The following is a 20,847-nucleotide window of genomic DNA, read 5'->3' as shown; positions in this document are numbered from 1 at the left end:
GCGAAAATCTGTCGCTTTGGATTGCACGCTCTATCGTGTAGACGCAGTGCTGGCCGCATCCCGCGTCACGCGGCTCTTAACGACCTTATCAGGAGAGCCCTGGAAGTGGCCGGAATCCCCTCTCTGCTTGAACCCTCTGGGATCGATCGGGGGGACGAAAAAAGGCCTGACGGGATCACTGTGTTTCCCTTCAACAGGGGGAAGCCTCTTACCTGGGATGCCACGTGTGTGGACTCTTTCTCGCCTCAGAACCTGCTGATGTCCGCATCCGCTCCTGGATCGATTGTCACAACCGCGGAATGCAAAAAGATGCGGAAGTACTCGTCACTTACGAAGAAGTTCCAATTCCTTTTATTCGCGGTTGAGACTTCCGGTTCCTTGGGTTGTAAGGCAATCAGCTTCGTTCAGAAGATCGGGTCCCGCATGTCTGCTATCACAGGCGACGCCCGCGAATCGAGATGGTTTTTCGAGCGGATATCCCTTGCGATAGTACGCTCTAATTCTTTCTCGATCGCGTCGGCTTCCCGTTCATGAAGCTTTTATTAATTAACTTGTAGTTACTCAAAGTAATCATATAAATCAATTTCTGAAAATCTTTTAAAATAACATCTGAACGTTCCCATTTGGACCAAGTCTTACCAGCCTTGAAAACCGCTTGTTATTGCCCATTCTGGTAATTGGTTTAATTTTGTCTTTGATCCCTTTTGGATGACGAATCCGCAATGTGTCTCGGTATAGATCACCCTTATTTTTCTCGTTGCGAGAAAGTTTATTGGAGTCAAGTTATCCGTCAAGTCAGTTTTGCAGTCAGTTCGCACATTGACTTGCTGCAGTATAAACTGGTTTACATAAATGTCGATAGTTGACGTTGTGCCTAAAATTTAGACTCTAGCAATCTCGTCGTCTAGAAGAAAACTAAAGACCAGTAAATAGTTCTAAACATTCATCAGCCATGCTCTAATTTTGTGTCGAAATACTAAATTTTACAAACAAGCTCACTTTTAAGGTCAGACTACCCCACAAAATACATATTAACCCTCCCAGTTAAAATAAATGAAATATAAATTAGCAGAGACTATTCTCCCCTCTACGAACATCCTCCATCTGCCCCTCCTCAATTTTATGAGGCTTAAGCACATCGACCTTACAAAGAGGATACAGCCGATGCACTCTCACAAGCCAGGGATTAATATACTCCACATGGAACACTAAAATAAGGGACAATCACTAAGATGGAGACAAGGCAGTTCTCGCACTTTTTCCTTCTCCCCGAACTTGTAGAGACATATTGCACACGCTTTACAAAACTGATCTTACACTTTGCCATATCTTTTGACGGGGATCTTCTTTATTTGTCTTATTGGTAGTTTTTCCTTCCAAATGCCGTAGTAGTACAACGACAATTTGATTATCTGCTCATTACACACAAGTGAGGACTATTCGGACGATTCCTGCCGGTTTCCCGTGTGTACCTGAACTAGTCGGCCTGGCAGGGGGGACGGCAAACGCCCCGATGGAATGACAACCTTCCCATTCCGAAATGGCAAATGCCTGATCTGGAACGCTACGTGCACAGACAATTGGTCCCCATCGATGATACTCTCATCCGCATCATCTCCTGGATTGGCCGCGGCTTCGTCGGAAGCCCACAAAGCCGAGAAGTACGAACAACTCGCCGCCCAGCTATCCGTTTGACTGGGATCTGATCGTTCTCTGACAATGCTCGCAGATCGAGCTCGTCTTTTTTCCCGGACTTTTTTTAATATTATTTAAGCTATTATCAAAAAAATGGTTCTAGTGAAATTAACACGTGAAACAATTGAAAAAATTAAGATTTTCACTGAATTTGAACTACTCGATGAATTTCATTGATAGGAGGGAAATGGCAAAAATCAAACAAGGTTTTAGTTTCAAGGAATCCGCAGTGTACATTACTAATCCGCAGTCGAGAGTTGCAATTCTTTTGTATTGAGAAAACTGAATTAAAGTAAAATAGATTGAAGAAAAAAATTCAAAAATTCCCATAAGAACAACTTTGCGAAAAATACAATATTTCTCATGTTTCTCAAATCAAATCAAATCAAAATTTATTCCAAAGACCACCGTTAACCAAAAGAAAAAACTAACTAGGTGATCCCGACGAATTTGATCATTGCTCTCAGCTTCGCTTTGTGCTGCTCTCTTGAGCCCACACAAGATCGTTGAGGGCGGATCGTTTCTTTATACCATTGATGCCCTTTTGTATTCTTCTCAATGAGAGTTTCGAAAGAGATTGGTGGTTTGATAGCTTCACCTGTATACCACCTTTCGGTAAGTGTGAAAGCTCTTTTCTGGGTTGCGGAGATTTTACGGATGTTTGTATTCGAAATCAGTGGTTTCCATGAGGCACAAACATATGAGATACATGGTTCGATATACTGTGAGTAGAGTGTTTTAAGTATAGGGTGATTTCCCATTTTCCATAGACCAGTTAGGCATTTCAGGAGGTTGATTTTCTTTTCACATTTGTTCAGCACATTTGTGACATGTTTAGAGAAGTTCGTGTGCGTGTCATAAGTTAATCCCAATATCTTTTGCCATTTGCTGAAAGGTAATACTCTTCCCTTCACAACAACTTCGATTGAAATTTTCGGACGGCCATGAATACATCGAGGGGCAATTTTGGATTATATTCATTTGATAAAAGGCATTGTTCGTGATTACATGCTATCCACAATACAACAAAGCAAAGACCATTTAAAATTTTTTTTCAATGTGGATCTTTCTAAAAAATATGAAAAAAAAGAATTTTAAGCACTATTAGATTTTGATGGCTAAAATGAAGACAGGGAAATCTATTCTACTTCGCTTTGAAAAAATTTAGAGGGGCAAGAAAAACAAAGAATTGCCCTCGCAAATATTGTTAAATCAGGCGAAACTGCGAAGCCCATCCCATAGTGTCGGCAGTCTGATGGCAACAAGAGCAGTCGGTACCCGTTCATCGTTTCATCAAAGTCGGGGTACTTTGGTCTCCTGCAGACAGCATACAGAAATTCCATATCGATTTAAATCCGTACATAGGTGCTGTCTTTTTAATTCGGATGTGATTTAAACGATCCAATAGAAAACTTATTTAAAGTGATATCTCATTCGTTGAAAGACTGGTCTCTGGTATTAAACCCAGATAAAGTGGAAAGAACTGCCATATCTGTCCCGGGGATGAGAAATAAGGAAAAGTGGGAAACATGCAAGAAAATTGGATCTTTCAACAAACTGAAACGGAAAAAAAGCAATCTTAAGAGTCGAACATTCAGAGTTGATCGAACTGAGGAATCTAAACAAATCATCGCTGACATAAATCTGCACGCAGATGGATATATTGATACATTCGCTAAAAATTACGATTATGGAAAACGCAGATATCTACTAAAAAATAAATACATTTCCCATATTTGTCGAAAAATTCCGAAGGTGGTTCAACTGAAAAATATTTAAAAATAATTGAAAATTTAATTTCACAATTTGAAGCAAGATTTCAGGTATTAGTATTTAATTCAAACTGACAAAGCTTAAACTTTTTTTTCTTAAATAATGTGATTATTAGGGCAATTTTTTTTAACCTAAAAACTTCGATTTTTTAACCTAAAAATTTTAACTTTTTAACCTAAAAATAACCAAATTTTAACCTATAAAACAAAAATTTTAACCTAACAAATTTTAACTTAAGAATCATTTATTATACAAACATATAACATAATTCTCTATATTTTCAATATTAAAATTTCTGTTATCCCTCATAAAGTTTTTAATTTGAGAGAAGCATCGTTCTATGGAAGAGGATGAAGGCTGACACTTTAAAAGCATACAATATTCTTCAGGAGAAATTGATGAATTTGTCATTCTTATAATTTGACATAAATCATTTTTTTGTAATCGTTCATTCAAATATTTTTCAATTATATCTGATTCGTCGTCAAATTTTAAATTCTTTAGCTCATTGTAAGCTAACTCTATTGAGGAGTGAGAACTTTCAAATTTGCACAATAATTCTGCTATTATTAAACTAGTTTTACCTGGAATTGTCGAATAATTTCTAACAATAGAACTTAAGCTTTTTACTAGAGATTCATCTCTTAGGCTATTTTTTGCAGCCTGAACAATGATTCCATCATCAGGAATTGTTTTGAAAATGTTTATCACATGTATTAAATTTTTTGCATAATAAAATGCAGCAGTTAGCCAAGTACCCCATCTAGTTAAAACTACATGAGGTGGAATTCCAATTTCATTAAATAGTCGTTTTCTCTTGTTATTTTTTGTTATTGCCGCTTGAATTGATGCAATAAGAGAATCAATTTCAGGATAAATAGTCCTGATTTTCATTGAACAATTATGCATCAGATGAGCAACACAAGTTACGTGAAATAACCTTGGATATAAAAGCTTAAGAACTTTTCCAGCTATAATTATATGTTAAATTAAAACCTGCTAGCATATATTTAGCGGAATCTGTTATTAGGAGAAGGAAATTTTGTCTTTCAATTAAAACGCATTTAATCGTATCGTCAACAATTTGAATAATTGTTTCTTTGGTAGAAGTTTTATCAATTTTTACGAAAGAAATCAAATAAGTTTTATCGGGATTTTTAAGTATCCCCATTAAAACTGCAACAAATTTTTGACTACGAATAGTGACCTCGTCACTTATGGCGAATACAAGTTGATTTCTAAAAAATTATATATTCATAAACCTAAACTTTTCTTGAAATAATACAATATATTCAGTTTTCAATTGTTTAACGCACATTCTTGCTTTGTATTGGGAAGGAAGAGGCAAAGAAGTATTCTTGAATAAATTCTTTAGAGGAGGCATAGTCAATTTATGCAAGGGTATATCGCATTGAATAAATGCTTTAGTGACTTGCATTGACCAGTCATCATTGGGTAACTCGTCCAAACAAGGCTGATAGAAATTATTCTCTAAAAATTATATTAATTTGTAAAAACTTAATAAATTTGAGTGCTTCTTCGATTCTCGGTGAGAATTCACAAAATGCTTTTTCTCACACCTGACTGTGCATAAGCAAAGTTGACATTGCAACTCGCCATTCTCTCGTAATAAAAACTCCAGCGGATATTCAATAACAATTTTTTTTGCCTTAAAATACATTGTTTTTGCAGTTCTTGGCATACTAAACACCCACGCGCTATTTTAAATAAAGTTAAAATTTTTAACTTTATAAAAAATTTTTTTAACTTTTTAACTTTATTTTTTTCTTTAATAAGTAACTATTTCATTTAAAAAATACTTTATTTTTACTTTTAAGCCAAAATACACATTTTCATATATTTTAACTTTTTTAACTTAAATTGCCCTAGTGATTATTGACCAAAGCTTAAATTCTGCTACTAATTAAAAATTGTTTCTGCTACTAGTCCTCTAACTAACTTTAGTTTCATTTTGATTTTTCTGGTTAATTGTGATGATTAAAAAAAAATTAAAAATTGTATTACTGCTAAATTTTTATTCGTACGTTCCATTTTAATCACAGAAACAAAACAATTGTCAGTTAACTAAATTAACCCAGCCGAACGGATTGCTTGCGCGTTCCCGCGCACGATTGCGAGCGAGATCCTCTGCCTCAACCAAGAGGACTCGCGAGCATCCATCTTCTTCCGAGCGATGAGGATACCGAGGTCTTTTACGAAGCATGAAGTCAGCGGACCGGAAGCGCCTGATGTCTCAAAAGCTACAGGCACGAAGGAATGCCGAGTGGCAAGATTCTTGTACTTTTCTACTTTGCGGGCTTCCGCCACGGCCGCGACCGAGCCGGAAGAAGAAGCAGATGACAGTAGAGCGGATGGGGACCACGTGTCTGCGCACGTGGCGTCCAAGATCAGGCAATTGCCGTTTCGGAATGGGAAGGTGGTCATCCCGTCCGGGCGTTTGCCGTCCCCCCTGTCCAATCCAACTGGTTCAAGCACGTTGGGGAAGCCAGCAGCGTTGAGAGCTCTTGAGATAACGTCGTTGATTGCTCCATGGCGAGGCAAGCGGCCTGCGCTCCGGTGGCAGGAGAGGGGGTGAAGGCCTTTCACGTCCACCGTACCTCCGCATCGACAGGGATGAGAGGCGCAGACATCGAGCCCCAGCCGAAGAGCGACCCCGATGCGCAGTGTTTCGTTGTCCAATAGGGAACCCGTCGATGACGTTGAGTAAGCGTCGATGCTCGTGTGCTGCCGAAAGCAGGCACGCCAGCCGGTGTTGGTCTGGCTCTGGTTTCATCTTCGAAAACGAGTCGGCGGCATCTTCGAAACTGCTAAATTGTCTGTTATTTTAAAAATTTTCACGTTTAAAGCTTTAATTAAATGAGATTATTTGTGACTCCGCTAATTATTGAGGAGGTTTCCGGAATTTACTAACAGGAATAAATTGATTTCTGAAAAATGTGTTCGGCGGCATCTAAATAATCGAATTTTATTCGAGACTTCCAGAGGGCCCATTTCCGAATCTAATCAATAATGCTAAAATCAATTTAACGATGTTTGGATTAACATATGTCTGAGAATCGACTTTTAGTAAACTTATTTGAATTAAAACCGAGAGTCGCCACAAATTGATCTAAGTTAATTCTTGCGTACTTCAACTATTAAAATTAAGCCTAATATTGATTTTTCAAATAATAACTAATTGTTAAAAAATATTGGTGGCCCTTGTGATTTTTTAATGTTTGTGAACCTGATTAAAAAGCTTGAGAATAATTAGACAAATATTAAATACATATCAATATTAGATACATAATAAAGAACAAAAGATCATTAGTATTAGGAAAGAAAAGAGGGAATTAGATATCGTCAATATTAATATCGACATCCGATTCTTCATGCTGCTCATGCTCCTGTACAACCGGTGCCTCAGTTTGCACATTCTGAATTCCCGTAGCACCAGTGGAGGATATGACGACTGCTCCATCATCCTCACTCTCTTCCTCTTCCGCGTCTTTTAACCACTGAATAAATGGCTGAACAACCCTCATCAGTCCCAAATATTTCCCCTTCTTAACACACTGCAAATAACCCTCACCACTAACCCTATCATACCACTTCACAATAACATCCTCCTCCAACAAATCACAGTCATACATTTCTTTGATTATATGCGCACTTTCACCCATCATTCCAATATATTTAATAAAGTCCACAAATGCACTCAGCAATGCTCTCTGGGCACTCTTGTCATCGTAACAAATCTAAAACTATCTCCCAACACACAACCCTTAGAAAGACATTTCTGTATCGCGGTATTTGGTCAAAGATCTCGTGATCATACAGCAGTTCCACCAGCACGTGGGGAGCGTGCTTCTTCACTTCCAACGCCTCAGCCTCCCTCAGAATAAGCACATCATATTTGGCCACATCCACCCCAGAATCCACCAATTTCTACATTTATAAACACATAAATCATACCCGCACATATTCATAAAATTGGTTCAATCGATCTTCCTGAGATTCACGTGGTTTATCATCACGGCTGGCAAAAACCGACGACTGAACCTCCGAATTTGCCTCATCTTTTTTAGGCTCCTCCACAGAAGGGACAGCATCCGTAGCCTGTTGGATTATTCACGTTCTTTTACATAATGAGTGTGATTTTTTAGAACAAATGACATTAGCCTGTTGGTAGACTCCACTTTTCCACTGTAACCACAAGCACGACAGTTTTTGGTGAGGATAACATTCTTTTTGTCTCCCTTGGTTTGCTAAAATAGTTATAGATTGAAAACATACCAAACTAGTCTCTGGATTCTCACATTGTTCACAAATGACGAACTTTGATATAAAAATGTTGAGAAGACTCTGCAATTTCTCGCTCGTGTGTGCCCCTCTTATGATGTACCGTTCATTCTTGTCGTCGTAGACTGTGGAGGCCCCCAACTCATAAGCCATGAACTTTGTCGGGTCTGAAATGTGAGGAGAGGGTATTACATATTGGAGGATGTCCCAAAGCCTTGGCAACCTCGACTATGTTGGAAACTACGGTTTTTATTCCATTTCCTCTGCCTTCAACTTTGGTTATGATTTGAGGCATTTTGTAGCGAAAAAATTCATCATCAGTATTTTTAATATTTACAGACATTTTTGGATTTTGAGTATATCATTAAATTTGAATGTTTATGTTTTTAGACCTATAAAATGCTTATTTTAGCAATAAATATCACAGCGAGTAGAGACAACACCACAAATATTGCATAAATTACGTGATATAGTTAATTCTAGAACAAATTCATGAAGGTAAGCCAATAAAAAAATATTTTTAATTAAATTAATAAAAAATAAATTTAATTATTATTCACTAAAATATATCTTTTGTTGATTGCTGGTCAAAGAGATCATTTTGAAAAGCCGACTTAAGAACTTGTGTCTTTTCCGTAAGTAAATTTAACACGCCTTAAAACTTGAAATTTTTTAAGTCAAAATTTATTTCAATCATTTTTATCAAAAGTTTTTATTCTAATGCCATGAATAACCTTCAATTCATCGGATAGGCACTAAAATATAATAAAACTGTTACTTTGTTAATACGCATATGACGTTGCACTTCTCGCACGTTTTTAAAGTCCTTGGATGCTACTTCTACAGAAAAGAATGCACCACATCCTCCAGAAATATCTAAAACGTTGATTTTTGTCCCTTCGCTAAAGTGCTTTGATAGTTTTTCGGTTATGGTTTTTGAAGTAATTTTTTGAGTAAACTTTCTTGTTAAAATCTTTAATTAAATATTATGGAATTTTGGACCTACCAACAACATCAATAAAAGTTTTAAATATTGTAAAAAACTTCGAAAAATAAAATTGATTTTATTTTATTTAAATCAAAACTATACAGACAAAACTGATTTGACTTTCTATACAAAATGGCGACTATTTTTTGAGACTAAAATTTGTGCAGATTTTATCTCGATGTTAAGACCAATGAAATAATTTTTACAAGTAGTAATTTGTATAAGTTTCGGTCTCCACAATCAGGGATATGTACAAAGAGATTAGGTTTGACAATAACCATTTTGGAATACAAAACATTGAACTTATCTACTTTTATATTTAAAGTATTCTTTCACGTTGATATTTTGATTTGTGAGAAGCTCTGAAATTCTGAATTTCCAAATTTATAGAACCAATCATTTTAACTCAAAAAAGTAAATTTCTAAATAAATCTACTAAATTTTCACAAAAAAAATTTGGAGCTGCGTGATTAATGTGGGCTGTTATGCTTGATCCTTCTGAAACTGAATACATAGACCGCAGTGCCGAAACTAGTACGAAACCTGTAAAAAGAACGGCCGGGAGGATGTCCAGGCTTGCTCCTTTGTTGAAAGTTCAAGTCACCTTCATTTGGTAAAAAACTCAAAAATGCCGTTTAAAACAATTATCTCCTCTGTTAATGTTGAAGATAAAAGACAGTGAGCGATATCAATTTGAGGTTAGGGAGTTTCTCTAGAAATGGTTGGAATGTCATACTATTATTAAGGGCACTCCATAAAGTTAACTAAAACTCCCTTGTGCCGCGTTTTTTAACATTTCCTCCGTTAGTCTCAACTAGGTTTTTATGTTTTGTCATAATGGTGAAGAAAACTTTTCAGAACATCCATAAGTTTTTTCTAGTGTATCGAATAATGCCAAGTATTGCGATAGATTTTTTTCAAACTTACAAAATTGTGCTCAAAAAAGAATTCTTGATTGTTAAATCTGAATACACTCTTTTTCAAATATTGAATCAAACACACTCAAAAAAATTCCTGATTGTTAAATGATAGTAAAGGGATGTGTTTTATTTATGTATTGATTTAATTTTTACTTAAAATTTCGTGATACTTTTGTACGGTTCGTATTTTTAACTTTTATTTAGACAAAAACAATATTTATATTGAATAAAAACTTTCAAAATTTTTAAGAGGTTTCAATAGTTGAGATTACAAAGTTAAATTATTAGTGATCCAGACACGCACGAGGAGACTCCTCATTTTGGCCCGATTTTCCTCACGAATACTTGCGCAAGCGTGTAGTGGTCGTATGGGCCTTGTCTTCATTTCTTCATCTGATTATCCATATAGCATCAAGAGGTCTTCCACGCTTGTAGGAGTCGATTGTCCAACGCTCTGTGAGTGGTAGAGTTCTTTTCAGGCTTGCCTCAATCTTCCGTTTATTGAAGCAAAAAATGGAGTTGCCCCATCTCGTGCATGCATACGAGAAACATGGTTGTATAGACATCAAAATACTGGGTGCTTTTTAAACTTCCAAAGTCTAGAGAAGCACTTCAATACGTTGGTTTTCATAGCTCTTTATTTTCTGGAGAACAAGTTTTTTTAGAACTTTTGACATGGAGCAAAGTAAGGAAACTAGTCTGTAGAAGCTCTTCCCTTTCTCGGTTTTCCTGGTTTGAGGATTGGGCGTAAATGAGTTATTTTCCACAGAGAAGGAATACAGTTTTTGTTAATAGAATGATTGTAAATTTAGAACAGTGCAGCAATACCATGGTTTCCAAAGTTTTTTTAAAAAATCATTGGGATTTCATCAGGTCAGCTTGAGAGTGTTGACTTGATTGACTTTAATGCATTGGTTGTCTGTAAAGTACTTGGTTTCCGCCTCCCTTTTTGGTTTTTTCCCGATTTAGTGGAGGGGAATCGACCTTTGGTTGTCTTTGGCAAAATTTTTACGTAGAACTTCATAAGATTGTTGAGATTTTTTTCAGCGTGGTCAATGGCTAATTTTCAGTGCAGGCCATTTCCATGATGGCCTTTCAAATTGATGCCGTCCAACTGTTTTTGTTTATGGAGAAAAGCATCCGAAACCTTTTTCTTCTCGAAAAAATGCATTTTAATAAAATGTAATTTTTCTAAATTTTAATTATATAAAATTCTTATAAGTAATAAAATAGCTTTTATGTAGTTAAGGAAAATGAAAATTCTTTTGTTGATTATTTTTTTGTCATCAGAAATAACTGGTAATAAAATATTTACAAAATAAAACATCAAATAGGGATTTCAAACAATTGCAAATGTTCGGCATCCAATTCTACCTGTGACTATAGCTGTTGTAACCAAACGTAAATATGAAAAATATAAATTATTAGTCGTCTACCACAGTCTTGTAAAAGAATAACGTGTCAGTGTATTTCTGGACTTTGCACGCCTTCCGTACAATATTCGAAAAATATTCTTTGTGTTGTTTATCAAAACGGTATAAGTTTACAGAACTAAAATCAAAGGACTTGATTCATTAGTTCGGAAAGTTATAAACTCCCCTGCAAAAACTATTTTGCCAATTATAGGAAATGTTGCAAAAGGTACTTCACAAGGGATAACATCTTCCACAACTTGCTTGGAATCACTTTATTACTATGGCGATAAAATACAAACAAATATCTCAGCGTTGGTTTATTTTTTATTTTTAAAGAAAATGGGACTCTATTTGCGATAATACAAATATACCGATTACTTTTGGAATAAATGTCATAATTAAATGTCCTATCACGTATTTCATTTACAATTTAATTATTAGTCCGACGAACATATTTACTCCATTTTGTATATACTCCAGTAAAAATACTTTAAGTAAATGTCATAATATTGCCATTTCTCAAGTATTGTTACAAATGTTTATTAAATTTTAATAGAATAACAAAAATACAGAAATTTTAATATTCTATCACAAGGAAAATTTATATTCGTGTGAAGGGAATGTTATTTACAATGTTGAAGTCAAACAAGATTCAATCATTTCGCAACTACCGAGTGTCTCTATCAAATTTATTGATCAGTCAACTGACGCCACTTATATGAACGAACCATTACAAATGATAGTACAAAAACCTACAAACTTTTTCGAACCATTTGATTTCTTGAATTATTGTTAAGTATTAAATAAAATTCTGATTTGTATTTTTTTGATTGGAGATTTTAAAAATTGTTATTTTAGAGTGTACTTAAAATAAAAATTAAATAGGACAGTTTACTTAAGTATAAATTTGGATTTTGAAACTAATAAAAAACATAAGATGGAGGACGACTTTTTCTTGGACGCATCATGCTTTAGATCTCTATCAACGACAACATTACGAAGTGAATTAGTTTAGTGGAAAAACGTTTGCTTAGGATACGAGAGATCTCGAAATTTATTGCTAGCTTAATATTTGAATTTTTGAAAATGTTTTTCATTTGAAAAAATTCAGCTGACTGTGAAAGTTGGAGGTAATTATAAAAAATATTAGCAGATATAAACTTTTAAAAGAAAATATAGTAAGTATAAAGTATAAACTCTTTTTTCGTTTAATTTTTCCAAAAAATAACAATTAATAATTATCAGTACATTAAAAATATGCGAAAATGCTTAAAATTAAATTCTACTTTTCCATGAAAACTAATGCATGGTTGTTTAATGACTAAAAAATTAAGCATGACCATTTCTATTTTGGCTAAATTGATCAAAAGACTGATTTTTTTACAGTAGTCACTTTTCTAATTATTTCAGAATGTATTAATTTTTTGGATTTCCGATTTGTGTTGAAGTAGGCCTGGTTAGATCGACATGAAATTTTTGATTCAAAACGTCTGAGTCGCATCAAATGCCATCTTTCTTTTTGAATGCAAGTTCTTTTCTTTAAAAAAATGTCTCTGGCAATAGCGGGAGCGCCACTGCAGGGGTGCGTTTGAATTGGAATTTCAAAGACTGTTAAAGGGTGCGGCTATTTTCATGGGCCGAAAAGGGCGCAAGATTTTTTATTTTACTTTTACATAAGCCGTCAATTCCAGTTTTAAGATTAAACTCTTCTAAGTTAAACATGTAGTTTTTTGAAAAAAATGTCCCAATATTATGCTAAGACTATGTACTCGAATAATTTGTACTAAAATTAATTTACAATTAGAAAATATTCAACTTTTAATAATAAAATGTCATATTTTTTAGTATAAATTACATATTTTATTGTTAATTTGCCATTTATAGGTCAATTAAACCTAATTTTCCATTTCATTCATTTCAGTAGTCTTTATATTTTACTTAAATGGCATTATAAATCATTTTTATTTGTAATAAGCAAGAAAGTTTAAAATTGTTCTTGATTATAAGGACCCAATAAACTATTTCCTATAATAAGATAATCAAATTTTACTTCTTGTCAAACTATATTTATGTCTCCCTATTAATCATTATAAGCAAAAAAAACTTGTAGCCGAGTTTGAGAGATTTCCAAGACATGTTGAGACTTCTTCTATTCTTTTATCCATCAACTTTAATGATGTTCTTCTTTCACGTTCAATTGATTGGATATTTTTTTGGGATTGAACATTTTCATTAAAATTTTTCGTTTTCATAGATCGAAAAGCTTTTTTTGAAATGACAAATTTTTTGTTTTCTTCTTTTGTTTCTGGATCCACATGTACGAAAATCTGAAATGTGGATTAATACTGACGCTTAGATAACTTTAGACATTCTAATTACTGGCTAATAATATTTTTATTAGTGAAATAATTAACCGCTAATTGACTCCTTTTTTATATTCAACTTTTTCGGCCTATTGATCCGATAAATCGTTAAATAAATCAAGTGGTATTTTGATTGATCTGCCGATTAAAAAAATATAAAAAATTACATGTTAATGTTCTAATACCTTCTTTCTTAGATAAAAAGTTATTGTAATGAAAAAATCTAGTCAACATTTTTATTATCTCCATTTATTTAAAAAGATAGTTTAGACTGTTTTATTGCCTTACGATAGACTTTGAATTATATTTTTAATTTGATAGATCCGCTTACCAGTTTTTACCGGTTTTGAATAGACTGTTTTTTTATTTATAATTCAGCAGAGATATTTATTACTTAATAAAAAAATAAACTAATCCTTAGAGATTTACTACATCAGTCTTCACGTTCTTCTTTACTACGTGGTGAGATAGCTCAGGGTGCGTCAGAAACAACACTATTTTGCGATTCGGCTTCCACTAAGCGATTCTAACAGATTAACTATTTTATTTTATAACCGGTTAGTTAATTTTTCACCAATGAATAAATGTACCTCTACAAAAATCAAAAATTTGCTAATAATACACACATCATACACACATTGTGTTAAAACTCATTAAAAAATTTTCAAAAAAGTTTCACAATGAGCACAAAACCACAATTATATTCCACAATAAATTCATTCATAACATTATTGGCGGTCGTATCTTCTTTAAAATAATAAAAACAAGTATAAGATGATTTCTCAAAAAATTAAACATTTTTAAGATAGTTTATTTCTATTCAAAATGCAGGCAATTGCATTACATAAGTTAATGACTAAAAATAACCAATTATCGAATTTTTATAGGTACAAGGCATTTGGCATAGAAAACTTCTCAAAGTTAAAAAGCAGAGTTCCAATATCCAATGTTTTCAAAAGATGATTAAAAAATTACAAAAGAAATATAGCTAGCATATATCTCTACTTATAAGCGCATTTCTATAGACCAAATAAAAAATCAAATTTTTATCTTATTTACCCGCAATCTGCTCTTTCTTTTTCATTTAGATTCATTTTGAATGCAAAATAAATAAACTGAAAAATCTTTTAAAACCTAGAATTTCAGGATGAATAGTAGACTTGTTTTAGAATTCTATTATTCCATGATGATGCAATTTAATTACTTTTTAAACAATTAATTATATTTCGAATCAAATTTTAATACTAACAGAAATAGTTTTCCAAATGGTCGAAGCAGAAAATTTGAAATTGCTTACTAAGGATGAGCAATTTTTTGTATTTTTAAAGTGCAGTTTTAATGTTTGAATCAAAGTGGTGAATACTATAAATAAACAATGGCTAAAACATTAAGCTATCAAGTTTCCCAAACAAAAATTAGAATCAATAAATTTAACTATAAATAAATTTCTACTTGGTGGGTAATAAAAAAAGTATGCATTAAAAATATAAATTTAGTATTTAAATTTGGTTTCAAAACTAAATAATAAAAAATTCATTGTTATTTGCGGTATTTTGTTGATTATAAAATAATTTTTCTGAAATAATGTTAAAAATTAATTAATACGTTAACGATATTTTGATTTTTGTAAAAATATTTGTTATCTAAGTAAAATAAAAGGAAAAATCATAAGTCTGTGGTGAAGTTTTATTATTAAATGGAATTTCCTAATGGTTTGTTTCGTTTTTTAAAAAAATTTAGAAGACGATGAGAATCGCAGAAATAAAGATCCAATTAAAAAAAATGAATCCGAAAATGAAATGTGGGGTTTCGGATTTAGCTGTCGATTATGTGGACATCAGACATCAAATGACGTTAGATATTCGTTTTATTTTTAGAAAGATCATTATAATCATATGGCTGAAAAACATATGAATCCGAATAGAATTAATCGCTGCACGGAATGTAACTTTATTACCGATCTTAAGCATCATTTTAAATATCATATTAAATCTAAACATACAAAAATCAGAGATTTCAAATGCAACCTGTGTGAATATGCTTGTATAAACAAATCAATGCTCAAAAGTCATCAGCTACATCACCATAAAAATATAAGGTTTTTAGTTAGGTTTAAAATTATTTAGATTTAAAAACAAGAAAAAAAACTCTTACACACCTCGTTCTTCGAACAATATTCCTCGAACGTCAATTAACAATAATGATTTGGTAAAAATGGTTGAAACATTTTAGAATTTAATATCAAATAATAATTTGTTTTTTGGCCCATTTATTACACCAATGATGATTCCTGGATATTATTTCCCCTGTGTGAACATATTTAACTTTGTAAACAATCAAGAACCACTTCTTATAATAAATAAAACAAACTTAAACACAGAGTATTGGTAATAACATTTAATTATTAATAGAAGTGTTTTAAAATGTAAAGATTGTAATTTATTATTTAAAAATGAAAATGAATTAAAAATACATGAAAAAGCACATAAATAATAATGAAATAAAAAAGAAATTATTAATCACGCATTTTTATAAATAAAATGATTATTAAATTTATATAATAATAACAAGTCTATATTCATCATCGAATTCGTCAAAAGCGTCTCGGTCTTAATTCAGATTCGCAGCGCGTTGTCGTTGGATTGACGCTCAAGGAAATGTGATCATCCCATCGGGTCTTCTCCCGTCCTCTACGAAAATCCCGACACTCTATTTATTTTCTTTTTTCTCATGAATTGTTCATTAAAAAAATAAAAAATTCGTTGAGTAATACAAGTAGGATTTATTTATTAATAAAAGGACAAGAGAAAAATGGTCATTGGCCGATAGCCAGAGTATTGTCTCTGACTATGGCTATAAATATTCGTTCGGTTAAATACCGGTGCTCACACGAGTCGCCGGTAACCCTTTCCATTAGTGACCCAATCCGCTGGAGTAGGGTCCGAGTAGAAGGCCCCTGTATTCCTGACGTATCAACAGCCAGGAGGACAAACACTCTGCTATTCCCAATTCCAGCGTATTTCTCACTCTTTCTCTTCTCAGCCCGTTCAGACGGGGCTCCCGGATTTTCGATACACAACTTGATATTCTGATTGGAAAAAAAGTTCACGCACGTGACGTCCCTAATCAGACACTTTCCCCTCTGAAATGGAAATGTGATCATCCTATCGAGTCTTCTCCCGTCCTCAACTAAAATCCCTGCAGGTTCCAATTGTGTGTGGAATCCAGCAGTTCGGAGAGATCGAATGATCTGGTTCAGTTTGGAATGTCGTGAGGAACGTCCAATTTCGTTTCGGCATGAGAGGGAGTGATATCCAAACTCGTCGGTCCACACGGCGCAGCGACATCGGTGTTTTGCATAAACGGGTAGACCGAAGCTTAGACAGACTCCAATTCTTACGGATTCATCATTAAGAAGGCAGCCAGTTGTATTACAAGGGTAACAGTTTAGCCAAGCGCCGCTTAGGGGCTGGCTACCCGCTTGTAAACAAGCCAACCTTCTCTGGTCGTTGCTTTTCTTTAGCCTTGAATACGTATTTAGGGTAAAAATTGGGATCTCAATCATGAAAGATTTTATAACAAAAAATCTTAACATCGTACAGAAAGTAAAGTTCCGTAGAAAAAACTGGAGATGCTGGGAATCGAACCCAGGACCTCTCGCATGCTAAGCGAGCGCTTTACCCCTAAGCCACACCCCCTTACTTCAATTCTTTTGAAAATCATTGAGACGCAGCCAATATCCAATCATCTAATTTTCTGTTTTATTGCATTATTCAATATTTATAGCCGGGTTCCTAAACTTTTTTGCCCATGAACCAAATCGATAATTAATTAAAATTTATTTTAAAATAGTTAAAAACTTTTAATTACACCTGATTTAAATACTTTAATTTAGAAGTTGAGTTTTGACTAGCAATATAATTTCGATGCTTTTTAACTGCATGGTCACTTCACGTGATGAACAGTTCCACAACTAATAACATCTTTTTGTTTTCCTTTCTAACTAAAAATCCCAATTTAGCAACCGTTGTTAAATATTTTTGACGTCATCTCAGCTATAGAAGAATTTCGATAATAAGGCAACCAACTGAGGTCTCATTTTTTAAAGCATTTAAAACTCTTTTACGTTTTGATAGCTAACAACTTTTTTTCTCCCGATGTATTTAATTTTTAATATTTGCCATCAAAAAAATATTGGCAACTTACATATTTTTTTAGAAAAAATGACATCTAAAATCTAGAAACTTTGACATTTATCGATACTTGGAAACATTTATAATTATTTTATTATTAATTAAAATGTCTCTGGGTTATATAAATTAATTTCTAGTATTTAAATAAACTGTACACATCTGTTATTAACGATTAAATAATGATTTTTATGTGTCTTTTCAGCATTTTTAATATTAATACAAAATTTAAAATTTTAGCCGATTCGGATATTTATTATCTACAGGTTTTAAATCATTATTTTTTTAAAAATACAAATTATATCAAACCTTTAGGGTATAATTGATGATAAAAACGATATATTATTATGGATTTTATTTAGGATCACATAACCACAAATAATCAAAAATGCTATCCAAATAATAAAAAATCTATCGAGGAAGCAAAGGAGTACAAAGCAATCCAAATGATTTATAGTCAAATTGACGAAGACAACGACAAATCTGTCAAATTAAAAGAAACCAGACAGGTCTTAGAATGATTTCTTATATACAGTTATTGATAGAGGAGTTACATATGTATGAAAGTCACATACGTTTTTCAGAATTTCAGTATAACGATCCATTCATTTCAGTTTTTGAATTTTGGAAATTGTGGAAGTCTTCTGAACGTTTTATCAAATATGTCATTTCTAGCCCATAATTGGACGACACATCAAATGCTTTATTGGCTTGAAACACATGTCAAATTACCTCAATATAAAGAAATGCTTAAAAAATCTAAACTTTCTGGAAAAGACATTCCAAAGTATTTCCATTGGAATATTCAATTTATAGATTAGCTACAAACATGACCTTCATCTCGGAAGCATTAGGAATTTCTGTTCCTATATCTAGAAAAAGGCTACAACTTATGGCGCTATCTGTAGTTCTTTTTGGATCCCCTTTCAGTAAAAATTTGATTATTTTATTCTTTATGATAAAGAAGACAAACACCACATTAACGAAATAGTTATATTTACATCTCTTACAGCAACAATATTTGGATTATTATATGCTTATAGACAATATTTAAACTTCAAAAAACAAAATTTACTGGTTCTTCAGCTAAATTACGAAATCAATAAAAATTATAAAGAAATGAAGTGTTTCTCTGCTCTGAAAAATGACGAAATGTATGATTTATCTAATAGTAGTAACAAACCGAATACAATGACGGCTAAATCTGAAAATTTTTCTATAAAGGGATGGTCTCAACTTGGATTATTGTTGAGTCAGAGTTATCACGTTGAACAAAAGTACATAATGATGCTCAAAAATCAGATTGGCTATAAAGTATTCTATATTTTGGAAATGAATTTTATTTAATATTGTTTTATAGGCTGAAAAATCAAACTGTAAAAAATTTAGGACCAATTTTACATCTATAAGTAAAAAACAATCTAAAATAATATCTGAAATGTATAAGTTTAAATTTATTTTTTATAGGAAAGCTTATGAAAAGTTTGTGGAAATTTCAAAAAATACAGAATTTCGTTGGAAAGAAATACAAAGATTGCTTGAGATTCTTTTTGATGAAAATCCCCCCAAATATTTTAATTTTTCGGAATCCTGTAATTCTTCTTCAAATTTATTTACAAGTTATCATTTATATTTACTCAAATTTCAGGTGATTGAAGATTTTGAAACAAATAACATTAAAAAACTGACTAACCTTTTTATCTAAAATTTTCGAATTATAATATGTGTTCTGCTTATTTTTTAATTTTTCTCTATTAATGTGGACTTTATTCAGATCTCATGAAAGTTTTCCCGCCTGATCTGAATGTTTAGTCAAAAAATTAACTTTACTGTCTCTGCGATCATAACTGCCTTTGTCTTCTATAACTTTGGACAGCATCTAAGTAATGTGCATGCGTTGTTTAAGGCATATATCATGCCTTAGCTCATGCACTATCCTTTCGATGCCTTTAAATCAGCATGGCCAACATTTTTGGCAGTCTGTAACGCTCGGATCCAAATGGATAGTAGATTGATGAAGTAATTATAGCCTTTAAGATCCAAAATCCATTTTATAAATTTACTCTTCGGAGGGTTTCAGTACAATACAGATTTTTTTCAAACTTGTAAAAGAATTGTTATGTAATTTTTCTTTAGTTTTTAATTCCTAAATTGTTTTCTCAGTTACACCGAACTCTTGTTTGTGCACAGTCGGAACTTTTTTAGCGAACTTTTTCTCTTCTGTAGCACGATATTGATGACAAATTTTGTTTGTTTATTAAGAAGCAATAAGTAATGACATCGAGGTACTTAGTAGCAAAATTCTAAGAAAGCAGCCAAGTGTTTGGGTAAAAAAGCAACAAAAAAACAAATAAAAGTTTGTTTTTATTGATTTTTATTTGTTAGAACTTTTAAGTAATTTTATGTCAAAAAAACCTACCTATATGACAAATCTCAATTTGATCCAAAAGAAACCTTTTCTTATTAAAGAGAAAAAAAGAGTAATTTTTTGGGTGTGAATCAAAAGAAATATTAGAAATTAACCAAACCCAAACCTTTTTTACGTTAATAATAGAAATATGAAGAGTATTTGTGGCACAAATATTCAAATACGATGCTCTTAAAACTGGGAATATAACTTAAGGTAATTCCATAATTAAAAGTATCTTAAAAAATCTACTTCCGTTTTTAATCTATGTAAAATTACATCACCCAAAATTGCTAAATTAACAAAAATGGAGATGCTGGGAATCGAACCCAGGACCTCTCGCATGCTAAGCGAGCGCTTTACCACTAAGCCACATCCCCTTTTTTCTTTTTTCGTCAATCAATTAATCTTTCTTCAAATTAATCTGATTTTATGGCTGTTTAATTTTGATCTTATGGCTGTTTGATTGTCATGTTCTCGTTTTTTTTCAATATTCTTGGTGATATGTAGGTCCGAATTTTTTCTTTAATAGATAACTTTTGCCTTTATATAAATCAATTAGAAATACAATAATGTTTTTAATAATATTAAAAATGTCAGAACCTCTATTTAACTTTTTTTTAATTTTGTTAAACTATAATCTTTGCTAAGTGATCCACGATGTAAATTCTTTGATTGAGAGGACGAGCGAATAGATAGGCAGTTTCCGCCCTATATCGCGAGCGAATTGCGTTAAAAAACTTAATTTGTCTACGTTTTTCAAACTTGTTTACGTTCTATTTAACTTGTCTACG

General features: G+C 32.7%; 1 protein-coding gene and 2 non-coding genes across 3 annotated transcripts; all 3 read right to left on the bottom strand.

Moving 5' to 3' along the window:
• Nucleotides 1-6,821: 6,821 nt before the first annotated feature.
• LOC115229734 (eukaryotic translation initiation factor 5-like) lies at nucleotides 6,822-7,151 on the bottom strand. The gene has a single exon (XM_029800043.1). It carries the CDS (start codon nucleotides 7,149-7,151, stop codon nucleotides 6,822-6,824), a length of 330 nt encoding a protein of 109 aa, XP_029655903.1.
• A 9,931-nt stretch (nucleotides 7,152-17,082) lies between these two features.
• Nucleotides 17,083-17,154, bottom strand: Trnaa-agc. Its single transcript has one exon. It is a non-coding gene; the product is annotated as a tRNA-Ala (tRNA).
• A 3,207-nt stretch (nucleotides 17,155-20,361) lies between these two features.
• Nucleotides 20,362-20,433, bottom strand: Trnaa-agc. Its single transcript has one exon. It is a non-coding gene; the product is annotated as a tRNA-Ala (tRNA).
• Between the last annotated feature and the right edge of the window lie 414 nt (nucleotides 20,434-20,847).

The sequence above is a fragment of the Octopus sinensis genome, unplaced genomic scaffold, assembly GCF_006345805.1.
Source record: "Octopus sinensis unplaced genomic scaffold, ASM634580v1 Contig13644, whole genome shotgun sequence".
Lineage (NCBI taxonomy): Eukaryota > Metazoa > Mollusca > Cephalopoda > Octopoda > Octopodidae > Octopus > Octopus sinensis.
Note: the sequence above shows the minus strand (reverse complement) of the source record. Positions and strands in the feature narration are given on the sequence as shown.

Bases quoted from the DNA above. Each gene is read 5' to 3' on its own strand.
- LOC115229734 (XM_029800043.1), bottom strand. From the start codon at position 7,151: ATGGGTGAAAGTGCGCATATAATCAAAGAAATGTATGACTGTGATTTG.